This window comes from Rana temporaria, chromosome 8 (assembly GCF_905171775.1).
Source record: "Rana temporaria chromosome 8, aRanTem1.1, whole genome shotgun sequence".
NCBI classification, from domain to species: Eukaryota; Metazoa; Chordata; class Amphibia; order Anura; family Ranidae; genus Rana; species Rana temporaria.
Window position 1 is genome coordinate 78,775,634 of NC_053496.1, and position 14,799 is coordinate 78,790,432.

The window sequence follows — 14,799 nt, forward strand, 5'->3', positions numbered from 1 at the left end:
AAATCAACCAGGAATGTCATTTTCTGCTCAGGTGATTGGCTCACTGCCTTGCTCAGCAGCGTTCCTATTATTATAACATGCAAATCAGGTGATCAGGCAGATGTTCCACACAGCAGGATACTGGAAGGGATACAAATCCACATGTTTCAATATAAACATCATCAGATAGAATTTGTTAAAACTGTTGCAAAGTAACTAACTGACCATAAGTGGATTGTTTGTTTTTTCATCAAAAGAACAGTAATGCCCTGTACACACGATCGGTTCATCCGATGAAACCGGTCTGATGGATTTTTTCATCAGTTATCCGATGAAGCTGACTTTCATCAGTCGTGCCTACACACCATCAGTTAAAAAAACGATCGTGTCAGAACGCATTGATGTAAAACACAACGACGTGCTGAGAAAAATGAAGTTCAATGCTTCCGAGCATGCGTCGACTTGATTCTGAGCCTGCGTTGATTTTTAAAGAATGGATTTCCCCACAGACGATCATTTTTTTCTATCGTTTTTTTAACCATCAGATAATTTTAAAACAGGTTCTACGTTTTTTCACAGATGGGAAAAAAACGATGGGGCCCACACACGATCGGTTCGTCTGATGAAAACGGTCCATCAGACTGTTTTCATCAGACGAACCGATCGTGGGTACGCAGCATTACGCTTGAATTGTCTTGTTTCCATGAACAAAAGGAAAATAAGTAATTTCTTATTAAAAAAAAAAATCATATTTGCTTATTTTACTAGTGTAATTCTCCAGAAATGTTAAAAACTGAGAACTGCTATAGCTGAAGTAGCTGATTACCACTTCGACAAATGTGTCTGAAAAGATCTCTCTGGTGAATACAAATGTTAATGTTCACTGACACAGTACTAAATGCATCTTGAACATTACATGCTGCGTCTGAGATGCCATCAGCTTTAAAAAAGTATTATTTAGTGCTAACATTTGCATCCACCAGAGAGCTCTGTTGTTTCTATGAAAGATGTATTTATGCTCTGCTTGTCCCAAGATGCTACAGGAAAGGGCTATGAGTATGTGCTGTTTGTCAGGTCAGGGCTCAGTATACGAGCTTTATATATTTGCTGATCCTTACATTTGTAGGTGTAACGAGCTTCAATATGTATGTCCTATAAACTGAATTTAGGTAATACAATCTTATTCTTTTCATATATGTGGAAACCGTTTTACCTGCACAACTGTATTGGATTAGCTGTCCAAGCCTCCACCAGATTTTATCAAAATGACTAAACCAAACCTCCATTATTGCTCCTGTTTGATATTTATAGAAAAGTAAATGCTCTTTTCTCCTACCAATAACTCAGTGCCAACATTTGATTAACAGTATGCCCTTAAAATCAATGTCTGTGAAAGGCAGGGCATGACAGAGCGCCCATTCCTGGCTCAAAGTAAATGAAAAGACTCAAGAGCAAGTTGATTCATCCTTCTGTTGACAGCAAGGATAAAATGAGACAACACACAGTTTATAAAACGACAACAATTAATTATGCTGCAAGCTATCAAAATATAGAAAAGAGGGAGAAAATAGAAGGATATAGATACCTATAAACCATATATCTCAACAACCAGCTTTTCATGCTAAAATGTAAACTTTCAAAATGACTCTTAAGGTAGAGTGCAGTCGCAGGCTTCTTCTGCATGCTGCACTTTTAATTAAGCATGCTCTTAATTAGTATGTCTCCCTCATCAGTACTACACATCTAATTTTTTAATTAAATTGCAAAGTCACAAATAAGGTTAATTAAAAGAAGCTTGGTTCTCATCAGCCTCTTGCTCTATGCTGACCACAGACCAGTGTATAAAGGAATAAGGATAACACGGTACCTCTCACTGATTCTTTAGACAGGTAAACGTATTCATGTATCCCCAACCTTGCGCTAAATAAAAGGACACATGTTTTTTTCCCCTAATGGGATTGGACATTCTTCTCAGCCAACCAATAAATCATGTTCAATGTAACATATTGACACACACACACACACCATCATACTAAAAGATCAGTGCACTTATATTTGAATGAATTTAAATGATTTTGGTATAAATAGTCATGTATTTGTAAAATGGCTATAAAAATAACAGTGGTACAAGAATTCGCATGAGGTTGAGCAGATTCACTATCTGAAAAACAAAGGAAGCACACAAAACTACTTAAAATCTGAAATCATAGCTAAACAAATATTGTCAAAGTTCAAAAGACATGCGTATTCTTAATTTTGGTGTTCTTTGTGTATTTTTTTTTTCAGGATCTGTGCAGTAATCAAGCATGAAAGAACTCCTGCCTATCTGATTTTGTGAATGCATTTTATGCACACAAAGTGGATTGATATCCTTTGTGTCTCTTTGAGGAATGAAAGTATTTTCAGCAAGAGTTCAGCCCTCTGTGCTTCCACAGCTACTCTGGTGTCCACTAGCCTTTGAAGTTGGACCATTATCATTAGAATGCATCGATTTACGTACCTAATCATAAACTTTGCTTCTACAGGTGCTGGCCTCAAGAAAAATATTGTTTGCTATATTAAGACATTTCTCTCAAAGTTTCTCATTCAAATATCTAAAGGTTTAGATGTTAGTTTTGATTAAAATTGATTCTTGAATTACAGAGATTATTGTGCTTTAATATAGTTTTTATCCACGCACAGAGCTTCAAAGATTAGTTTATGTACCTTAAAGGGTCACTATAGGAATTTTTTTTTCTTTAAAATAACAAACATGTTATACTTACCTCCACTGTGCAGTACGTTTTGCACAGAGTGGCCCCGATCCACGTCTTTGGGGGTCCCTCTGCGACTGTCTCTGGTCCTCCCCGCAATAACTCGCCACATTCATGTGAGAGAGCTCGCATGGTGGTGAGTCCTTGCGGGCACGCCCCCGTGATACAGCGAGTGGCCATAGCCGCTCACTGTATGACTCGGCCCCGCCTCTTGGCACACTGCATCACAAGATGTGATTGACAGCAGTGCCAGCCATCCGCTCTAGCCAATCAGCAGCCAGGCTGAGCGGCGAAGAGGATCTTGGGAGCGAGCGCGGGACTTTTGAGGGGTCAGGTAAGTAAAACGTGGGCTTGGGGGGGGGGGGGGCATCTTCAGATGTTTTTTTCACCTTAATGCATAGATTGCATTAAGGTAAAAAAAAAAATAGTTTACAACTTCTTTAAGCTAACCATGTCTGGATCAAAATTTGTTCAGTTCAGCAGGTCCTAGATACATTTCAATCCATATATGGGACAGGCTTGTTGTACAGAAGTTGATTGGTAGTACAACCAGCCTGTCAGATTTTCCTTCCTTGATCAGTGCCGCCAGCTATAGCCAGTGGCACTGATCAGTACATTCTGATGGTGGGGACGTCTTCTACATTGAGTGTGTGGATAGGGGAATGAAGTAATTTTTTTTTGTCCAACTTGTTAGTTTAACACACAAAAAATGATCATCTATGGGCTGTTTTACTTTCAGCATTTCAAATTTTTTACCCCAATATGTCGAGGTGAGTACTACTACCGTTATTTTTTTCAAGGCAATTACCCTCATTTGACATCCTTCCGTATGTACAACTCTCAGGTACAAATGTCCATATACTGTAACTATTCTGTTGTTTATGGATATGTTCAAGTAAAAATCCTTTTTCTTCTACTGCACCTTGAGTGATCTAAAGTTCCACTAAGGCAATTATTAATGAGATCTTTTAGATTTGAATATAAGACGCTATTTTGGGCATCTGGATCTTCATTAGATTACATCACAATCTTGTGGCCTGGTCTATGTAAGGAAAGCCTTACTATGGGCTTAGAGAAATCCACTAACACAAATAACTGGTTTACTCCTTCAGCTGTGCTTATATTAGAACAGTGCTGTACTCTAATGTTATATTAGTCTGATAAACATTGCTATAAATGTGTTGCTTAGCAATAAAATATTCTATGCATATCAAATGTATGAATATGATTTTAAGGTAAGTTTAAAGACAAAAAACATTTTTACCAAACATCTGTGACTGAAATCTTTTGCTTACAACAACATGTGGAACAAGGCAGCCCTCAAAATTTACACTCGCCTCTCGCATTTTGCGAGTAAATTTTGAGGGCTGGCGAGTGTCTGGCTGGCTGCTTGGGAGCAGGGGGGGCGAGCGAGGTGAGGAGAGGAGGAGCCGCTTCGGCGTTCAAACCGCAGGGAACATTACAGCTTTCAATTCAATAGCTGTGTCTTCCCCGCAGCGCGCGTCTTATACAGCCCCTCCCCTCCGGGAAACTGATAGGCAGATCACCCATCCCAGGATTGGATAAGTGATCTGTCTATAAAAGTTTCCCAGACAAGAGGGGAGGGGCTGTATAAGATGCGCACTGCGGGGAACACACAGCTATTGAATTGAAAGCTGTAATGTTCCCCGTGGTTTGAACCATTTGGCGGCAGCTCCTCCTCTCCTACCCAGCACAGGTAGGATGCGGGGGAAGAACTCTGGTTAATATGTGTGTGGGGGGGTCTGGAAGAACTCTGGCTAATATGTGTGTGTGGGGGGGAAGAACTCTGGCTAATATGTGTGTGGGGGGGGGGGGAAGAAGAACTCTGGCTAATATGTGTGTGGGGGGGAGGAAGGAAGAACTCTGGCTAATATGTGTGTGGGGGGGAGGAAGAAAGAACTCTGGCTAATATGTGTGTGGGGGAGGAAGGAAGAACTCTGGCTGCAATGTGGGTGAGGGGACTCTGGCTGCAATGTGGGTGAGGGGACTCTGGCTGCAATGTGGGTGAGGGGACTCTGGCTGCAATGTGGGTGAGGGGACTCTGGCTGCAATGTGGGTGAGGGGACTCTGGCTGCAATGTGGGTGAGGGGACTCTGGCTGCAATGTGGGTGAGGGGACTCTGGCTGGAAAATGGGGACATTTTGCTGCATTGGTAGACATGGGCAGGCTGCATTTTTGGGCACAGATTAAGTTGTTAATATTTCTTACTTAATTCTACATAAAACATTTAAGTGTAATTTCATGAGATTTATAAGGGCGTGTCTAGGGGCGGGACATGGTAGGGGTTGTGCGGGGCAACTGGTGGCGAGTATGCCTTGAGGCCTGGCTAGTAGCTCAGAACTTGAAATTTTGAGCCCTGGAACAAGGGATACACTTTCCTCTTGTCGTCTGAAAATAAGGCTAATCGTTTTGAAAGACTTCTTGAGTGGCTTGTGAAAATGGTCTAGTGAATCTTGAATTGGACTTTTAATATATGGATCAACCTATGGATGGCTGCTCACCCTAGAGCACAACACATTTAGTATAAAAAAACAACTTGCCTTTGATACAATTTAATTGGTTGTATCACCATTATTTAAACATTGAAAGTGTGTTGTTCCCTTGGCTATCCACTGTATTAAATGTACACATATTAAATATGCCACTACATTTTATGCTCCGCTGCCTATTTAAAGCATATATTTTAATGACAATATTGTATTTATTTGCATCTAGGAAGGTCCTTATTTTTCAAAAGACACATTTCCTAATTCATACCTCTGAATTTTTCACAAAGTAAATGCAGTTACAGCATATTTTAGACATGTTTTATACATTTTACTGGAAACTGCTAGACATGTGCACACTGAAATATTTAGTTTCAAAATGTCAGTTTTATCCAAAATAATTATTTATTTAGTTACTCCCAAAATAAAATTTTATTTATTTTGTTCCATTAAAATATTGCATTTGTATGAAAATACAAATTAAAGCGGGAGTTCATCCAAAAATCAACTTTCTGCAGTTAGATCCAGCATACTGCTGACATCTGCAGTATGCTGGTCTTTTTTTTTTTTTGTACTTATCGTTTTAGCGGTATTTCTTCTATGGCTCCGAGCGGGGATTACTTCCTGGTATAGGTGTTCCCGAAGACAAGCAAGTTGATTGACAGCCTTCGATAGCGCGTCACGGCTTCCGAAAAGTGAGTGACACTCTGCAATTTACGGCGCCTGCACAGTCAGCTCTACACGGCAGGCGCAGGCGCCGTAAACAGCCAAGTGTCACCTCGGCTATTTTCGGAAGCCGTGACGTGCTATCGAAGGCTATCAAAGGCCGTCAATCAACTTGCTTGCCTTCGGGAACGCCCATTCCCCGCAGGATTCCCCGCTCGGAGCCATAGAAGAAATACCGCTAAAACGATAAGTACCAAAAGAAAAAAAAAGACCAGCATACTGCAGATGTCAGCAGTATGCTGGATCTAACTGCAGAAAGTTGATTTTTGGGTGAACTCCCGCTTTAATTAAGGTCAAATCTGTCAATTGAAGGCTCATGGTGTCTGTCGAATGGTCTAGAAGATTTGACGCAGCAGCTAAACTGTACGATACCACAATCCTACATTTCCGGTCGAATGCTCCGCCCACAAGCTATAGTAGAATTCTAATGTTGTTTAACTAGTAATAATTTTAATTATTTATTATTATTACTAGTCAAACAACCATAGAATTCTTCTATAGCCTATGGGAGTAGCATTTGACTGTAAATGTCCCCTCACAGCGGTCGTATGTTTTTAGCTGCTTTGTCTAATCTTCATGTCGAATGGTATTACCGCAGGTTCGATAGACACAGATCGCTATTGTCACCTTCACGTTGAATCTTCTATTTATCTATATATAACTAATGTCGCAACGATACGAAAATATAATGCATATGAAAAGAAAACATTTTTTTATTTCAGATTTTGCATTCTGCATGTTCGTTATCGTTTTGTTAAAACAAGCACAAAAATCCCTGAAATTCGGTTGAAAATGCCGACATTTGGACAATAACGAATGCACATGTCTATAAACTGCACCAAAGATGCAGCAGGCTAATGAAGTGCACTGAACCATGTAGCTCAGTTTTTTTTTTTTAGGAAAGAGCAAGCTCTGATATTCAGAAAAATTGATTGCATGAGGATATTGGTCAATATTCACATACCTCCATCACTCTGTGCTTGGTTAAAGCAATGTCCAAATATCACTGCAAAAGTCATCAAGTTCCAGAGCTTTCGTATCATTTTCTGTCAAACTTCACTCAGGGAAAATCTGAAATGAGAAGAACAAAAACAAAAACTGAGAATGTGACATTCACATGTATCAGTCATTTAGTAGCCGTCGTGTTGAGGGGAACCTCATTCAGGTCAGTCACTTTTAACAATAACAGAGTAACTGCTCTGATTTACTGTGACTGTACTTATTGCCCTCCAGCTATCTTACACATGAAATTTACAAAGAACACTGTAAACACTGCCTTTTTTATATATTTTTTTATTTAAAGGTAAAATGTGTCAGCGCTTCAGAAGATGACAGTATTAAGTAAGAAGAAGTACTAAAATTGACTGTAAAATGTTACGGTAGTTACAGAGAGCATCACTCTAAAAATCAATCCTGTCCCTTTTCAGATATAGATGTCAGCTTGAAATCTCAGATGAAACTCAAAAGCAAACTCGCAATAAAACACAGAATTAAGCAACTATAAAAATTACAGAAAAGGTGAGACTACACTGAACATAATCAAGAATATTGGGGGCAAATATTAATCAAATCGATTTATCAAGTTCTGGATTTCTCTGTCAAAGCAAATAGTAATAATCCTTAATTTGTTGAGTTCATTGCAGCCTTTGCTGATTATTCAGCAGGCTGACATATATACCAATCATGGATAGGCAGTTATTGTATTCTAATCTATTTAAGTAACAAAAGCAAAGCAGTATACAGTCATATGCACATTTATCTCAACACTGTCCTAATAACAATCCTCCTATTTCTGGGATGTGTGATGGAATGAGATACGTGAATATCTTCTTTTTAAGAAGGCTTTATGTGTTAGATTGCATTTACTGTAAACAGAGAACATATGCATGCACTTGAATTGCCCTTAGTGATGCATTAACCAAGCAAAGTTTGGTCCATCGGCATTTGCCAAAGAAATGCTTAACATGCTTGGGGGATGCCATAAACCTGCACACAAACTGGTGCATGTCCTACAGTGTGTGCAAAAGTGACATTTAGAAAAAAAAACATGTGTCGCTAAATGACACTTTCCATGCGCTTCATTCGATCTGTAAACAAAGGGGCCAGGGAATTCCCCTCAAGTGTCTAGTATGGATTTTAAAAGGGAATCCAATGCAAAAAAAATACCTACATAGGTGTAGTCCTAAGCCTGACTCTAAAATTTCAAAGGGCAACCCCATTCAAAAAAAAAAAAAAAAATCTTTCAAATTTGCTGTCCAGGTTAATAGTTTCACTCACATTGTCCAGTAATGTGAACCCATTAGCGCTCACACCACTATGACCCACCGACAAAACACAATGACACATGCATGATGATTCAGCTACTGACTAGTGATGCTACCAGATGTCATTGACCAACATAACTCATAATACAAACAAGTGGTCACTGCCCCCACCTATAACTGGTCACCACAGTAAGGAGCATTAGAAAGGCAACAGATATAAATAACCAAAGAAATTTCCAAGCTCAATTTACTGACCAACCAAATCAACCTGTCCAACAGTATGCATCAAAAACAGGGGTTTAGTTGCACACATTTTCAAATACATGTGTAAGCCACAGAGCCCTGGCAAGGCACCCTATTTTCTGTGGACCTAAACTCTAATTTCTGTGAGGCTCCAACAATGGAAGCACATGCACTTAAATGGACAGTTGTAGGGCATATAACCTGGAGGGAGCCTACCCCTCCTTAAAGGCGCAGGGGCACAATGAACACCCAGCCCATAGCACTATGGCAGCAAATGTGTCAGTGCTTTGCCTAGCCAACATAATTCATAGCACAAACAAGTGGTCAATGCCCCCAACTATAACTGATCACTACAGCAAGGAGCAACGGAAAGGCAATGCATATAAAAAGGCTTTGGGGCAGATCCACGTACATCGGCGCATTGTTGCGGCCGGCGTAGCGTATCTCTGATACACTACGCCGCCGTAACTTACAGCGTAATTTCCTTATCCTCAAAGAATTTGCGCCGTAAGTTACGGCGGCGTAGTGTATTTTTGGCGGCGTAAGGGCGCGCAATTCAAATCAATGTGATGGGGGCGTGTTTTATGTAAATACGTTGTGACCCGACGTAAATTACTTTTTTTTTAAACGGCGCATGTGCCGTCCGTGGGGGTATCCCAGTGCGCATGCTCGAAATTATCCCGGAACAAGCCAATGCTTACGACGGTGACGTCATTCTACGCAAATCCCTATTCGCGAACAACTTACGCAAACGACGTAAAAAATTCAAAATTCGACGCGGGAACGACGGCCATACTTAACATTGAGTATGCCTCATATAGCAGGGGTAACTATACGCCGGAAAAGCCGAACGCAAACAACGTAAAAAAAACCGCCGGCTGGACGTACGTTCGTGGATCACCGTATCTAGCTAATTTGCATACTCAACGCGGAATTCAACGGAAACGCCACCTAGCAGGCGGCGGAAAAATGCACCTACTATCCGACGGCATACTAAGACGTACGCCTGTCGGATCGAGTCCAGATGCAGTCGTATCTTGTTTTGAGCGCTTAGACGCTTCCCTGACGGGTCAGTATTTGGCGCATTACAAATCCATTAAATCAATCAATCAATCAGATACAAAACAAAGATACGACGCGGGAACTTTGAAATTACGCGGCATATCATTAGATACAAGGGGGTAATTCTTCTGTGGATCTGGCCCAATGTATATAAAAAAACAAAGACATTTCCAAGCTAAACCTACCGACCAGCCTGCAACTAACCAAATTGACCTGTCCAACAGAATGCGTTCAACATGGGTTTAGTTGCACACATTTGCAAATACATGTGTAAGCTAAACTCTAATTTCTGTGAGTCTTTTTTATATTCGTTGCCTTTCCAATGCTCCTTGCTGTAGTGTTTATCTACTCTACACCTGTATATTTAAATGCATGTGCTTCCGTTGTTGGAGACTCACAGAAATCAGAGTTTAGGTCCACACAAAACGGGGTGCCTTGCTGGGACGCTGTGGCTTACGCATGTATTTGCAAATCTGTGCAACTAAGTTGGGGAATTAATTAGGGCCAGGAGAAACTGCTCCACCTTGGATAGCTTCTATGATGAGTGTCAAAAAAAATCTAAACATCTTATAAATCATGGCTACCAATAGTGGCATCTAGGTAGAGTCATTGCCATGCCTCCAATAAGAACAGAGACAATTTGATCTCCAATAGAAGTAAATCCAAGATTAAATATATGAGAGGCAATGGTGATTGCCCTGTAACATTTGTAAATACATTCTCCAAAGAATACAATCAAATTAAGCAAAGAATTAATACGTATCTCCCTGTTTTAAATGAAGATGGCAATTTGGTGAAGGTTTTGACTAATGGCTGCAGTTTTTCCTGCTGCAGGGCATGTACCCTGGCTAGTTCGCTATCCCCCAGCCAATACAGATCAGCCTTACCGCCTCAAACCTGGCTTAGTAACAAGGCTCATACAGCTGTGGTCTGAACACCTGTAGATACTGTAGTAAACATAATAATAATCATAAGTCCATTACATCATATCACAACGGCAAAACATTTCTTATTAAGGATTTTATTAATTGCAGTACAAAATATGTGATATCTATAATTAAATGCAGCCTCTGCAGGTTACAGTATGTAAAATGCACTACAAGGTCTCTGCACACTAGGATAAGTGAGCATTTTATTAGTACTGCCTCAAGAAATATAAAAAAGATGTCTAACATATCAAAACATTTTAAAGCAATGCATGATGGTACGTGGAGGGGATACACATAAAAGACTTCTAGAACAGGAAGTGAGATGGATCTTTTCCTTGTGGACACGGATCCCTGCTGGAATGAACTGCAGATGTGATGTGGATTTTTTCCTTAAATAATGCAATCCATTTCCCCCATTCTTTTCCGACATTATGCTTCTCTGTCTCAGTTCCTACATTTATAGTCCTCACTAACTACTTATTATTTTTGACTTTTGTTGAAAAATGTTGTATGCTGTCTTTTTTTTCTCCTGTCTTATACACAATGGTTTACTATGATGCCAAATGGACCCTTAGGCCCCATACACACGAGGGGATCTCCGCTGGAAACGGCTTGCCGGACCGTTTCCAGCGGAGATTCCTCCTCCGGATTTGGATCCGATGGCTTGTACTCACCATCGGATCAAAATCCGCGCGGAATTCATCCGCGGTGACGTGTCGCGCCGTCGCCGCGATGATGACGCGGCGACGTGCGCGACGCTGGAATGTAAGTACTTCCACGCATGTGTCGAATCATTACGACGCATGCGAGGGAGGGGAGCGGACGGATTGATCCGGTGAGTCTGTACAGACCTCCGGATCAATCCGCTGGACCCGATTCAAGCGGATAAATTTCTTAGCATGCTAAGAAATTTATATCCGCTTGAAATCGATCTGGCCGAGAAATCTCCGCGGATAAATATCCGTTAGGCCGTACAGACGACCGGATTTGTCCGCTGGAACTGATCCGCGGATCAATCCCAGCGGATAGATCCGGTCGTCTGTACGAGGCCTAACACATTGGCTACATGCACTAGCATAAGACTCTTTTTTCTTCTATGATTTATTGATATGTTTTTTCTTTGTGAGCCATGTGTGTGTAGGATGATCATGTATAGTACTACACTGTGCTTTTATATCTTTTGAAACATGTCATGTGATATATATTTTTTGTCTCAATCATTTTCCTGCATTTTGGCAGCTAGATATTAATCTCTTAATTGCTCAGTAATTTGCTTCAATTTACCAAGCAAATTAATTTCGGGTGGAGCTTATATGAGTATAAATCTATTGCCATTTTTATATTCAACATGCTACGAATAAGGCTGTTGCCGAAATGCTTGACACTTTTGTAACCAACTACAGAGTTGTTGGCTTAAAAGGGCTGTGAAGGTAAAAAAAAAAAATCCTAAATAGCTTCCTTTACCTTAGTCCACCCCTCCTTCTCTGGTGGTTAGTACGCAAAAGCATCGGTTCAAAACCCGCGCATGCTCAGAATCAAGTCGACGCATGCTTGGAAGCATTGAACTTCGTTTTTTTCAGCATGTCGTGTGTTTTACGTCACCACGTTCTGACCTGATCGGTTTTGAAAATGATGGTGTGTACACACATCAGACTATCAGTCTGCTTCAGCAGTGAACCGATGAAAACTGTCCGTCGGACCATTCTCATCGGATGGACTGATCGTGTGTGTGCGGCCTAATGCCGCGTACAGACGGTCATTTTTTGTGATGAAATAAAATGACATTTTTAAAAATGTCAATTAAAATGATCGTGTGTGGGCAAAATGTCATTTTATGTCTTCTGAAAAATGACAAAAAAAAAATTCGAACATGCTCGAATTTTTTGTGTCGTTTTTCAAAATGTCATTTTTTGTGTCAATGAAAATGATAGTGTGTGGGCAAAACGACGTTTTTAAACCCGCACATGCCCAGAAGCAAGTTTTGAGACGGGAGGTAAAACTACCATTCATAATGGAGTAAGCACATTCATCACGCTGTAACAGACAAAAAAGCACGAATCATCTTTTACTAACAAGTAACCAGCTAAAAGCAGCCTCAAGGCGAATAGAACTTCCCCTTTAGAGTGCCGTCACTTTGTTCATCATTTTTCAAAATGATGGTGTGTATGCTACATCGTTTTTGAAAATGAAGTTTCAAAAATGTCGTTTTTTTTCATCACTTCAAACGTCATTTTTTTTTCATCACAAAAAATGACCGTCTGTATGGGGCATAACACTCATGAAAATGAAAACAGAAAATATGTCACATAGTCCGTAGTAAAATAAAACAAACAAATCTCTGAAAAGGAAAATTATGTGTATCATGCGGCGTACACACGGTCGTTTTTCGGCATGAAAAAAAAAGAAATTTTTCAGCATGTCCAAAAAACAACGTTTTTCCAACTTCATCATTAAAAATGACATTGCCCACACACCATAGTTTTTGAAAAATGATGAACAAAGCGCGGTGACGTACAACACGTACGACGGCACTCTGAAGGGGAAGTTCTATTCGCCTTTGGGCTGCTTTTAGCTGATTCCGTGTTAGTAAAAGACGATTTGCGCTTTTTTGTCTGTTACAGTGTGATGAATGTGCTTACTCCATTATGAATGGTACTTTTACCAGAACGAGCGCTCCTGTCTCATAACTCGCTTCTGAGCATGCGCGGGTTTAAAACGTCGTTTTAGCCCACACACGATAATTTTTTACAACCCGAAAAACGACATTTTAAAAAACGTCATTAAAAAATGCAGCATGTTCGATTTTTTTTTTTTTTTGTTGTTTTTCAGAAGCCGAAAAACGATGTGAAGCCCACACACAATGATTTTAAATGACGTTTTTAAAAATGTCATTTTTTTTCATGCCGAAAAACGACCGTTTGTACACGGCATCACTCTTGAAAGTGAAGACAATGGACTATATTACATATTTTCTGTTTTCACTTTAATGAGTGATACACTTTAACCACTTGAGATCCGCGCTATAGACGAAATACGTCCGCAGCGCGGCTCTCAAGTGCCAAGTGGCCGTTTAAACACGGCCTTGTATGTACATTACCCGCGCGCGCCACTGGGTGGCGCGCGGCGGGTAAAAACTGTCCCGGCGCATCGCCGAAGACCCGATGCGTGTACCTGGCGGCCGCGATGTCCGCCGGGTACACGCGATCGTCGGTGACACGGCAGGTGACAGCAGGGACGTGGAGCTCTGTGTGTAAACACAGAGCTCCACGTGCTGTCAGGGGAGAGGAGACCGATCTGTGTCTCTTGTACATAGAGACACAGCATCGGTCCCCTCCCCCAGTCACCCCCCTCCCCCCACACAGTTATAACACACCCAGGCTACACAGTTAACCCCTTCCTCACCCCCTAGTGTTAACCCCTTCACTGCCAGTCACATTTATACAGTAATTCGTGCATTTTTATAGCACTGATCGCTGTATAAATGTGAATGGCGCCAAATTTGTGTCAAAAGTGTCCGATACGTCCGCCGCAATATCCCAGTCCCAATAAAAATCGCAGATCGCCGCCATTACTAGTAAAAAAAAAAATAATAAAAAAAATCATAATTCTGTTCCCCATTTTGTAGGCGCTATAACTTTTGCGCAAACCAGTCGCTTATTGCGATTTTTTTTTTTTTTTACAAAAATACGTCGAAAAATACGTATCGGCCTTAACTGAGAAAAAAAATAGTTTTTTAAAAAAAAAAATTGGGATATTTATTATAGCAACAAGTAAAAAAAATATATATTTTTTTTAAATTGTTGCTCTTTTTTTGTTTATAGCGCAAAAAATAAAAACCGCAGAGGTGATCAAATACCACCAAAAGAAAGCTCTATTTGTGGGGAAAAAAGGACGCCAATTTTGTTTGGGAGCCACGTCGCACGACCGCGCAATTGTCAGTTAAAGCGACGCAGTGCCGGACGCTGAGATTTCGCCTGGGAACGAAGGGGGTTTATGTGCCCAGTAAGCAAGTGGTTAATTTTATAATTTATATTTCTTATTTAGTTAATTTCACTATGGACTTTATAAAGTTAACTTAGCACAGCCCACATTTTTCTTTCTGTGTTTTAACTCTATGTATCTTGCAGCTGAGCTACTGCTGTTTTTGTTTACTAGGGTATTTAGCACAGTTTGCTCTCTATTTATATGTGCTTCCCTTGTTGGAGACTCACACAAAAAAATAGTTTAGGTCCACACAAAATGGGGTGCTTTGCCGGGGCTTTGTGGGCTTACGCATGTATTTGTAAATGTGTGCAACTAAACCCCTGTTTTTAATGTATACTGTTGGGCAGGTCAG

The 14,799-nt window shown here is 40.5% G+C and overlaps 1 protein-coding gene across 6 annotated transcripts in view; it reads right to left on the bottom strand.

Moving 5' to 3' along the window:
• PCDH15 (protocadherin related 15) overlaps nucleotides 1-14,799 on the bottom strand; it is a 1,266,541-nt gene that overhangs the window by 1,121,373 nt on the left and 130,369 nt on the right. For all 6 annotated transcript variants that reach the window (XM_040362073.1, XM_040362072.1, XM_040362074.1 and 3 more), the window contains exon 2: nucleotides 6,930-7,036. In XM_040362073.1, the coding sequence (XP_040218007.1) occupies nucleotides 6,930-7,008 (79 nt within the window). In that variant the 5' untranslated portion in view covers nucleotides 7,009-7,036. The remainder of the gene's footprint in view (nucleotides 1-6,929; nucleotides 7,037-14,799) is intronic.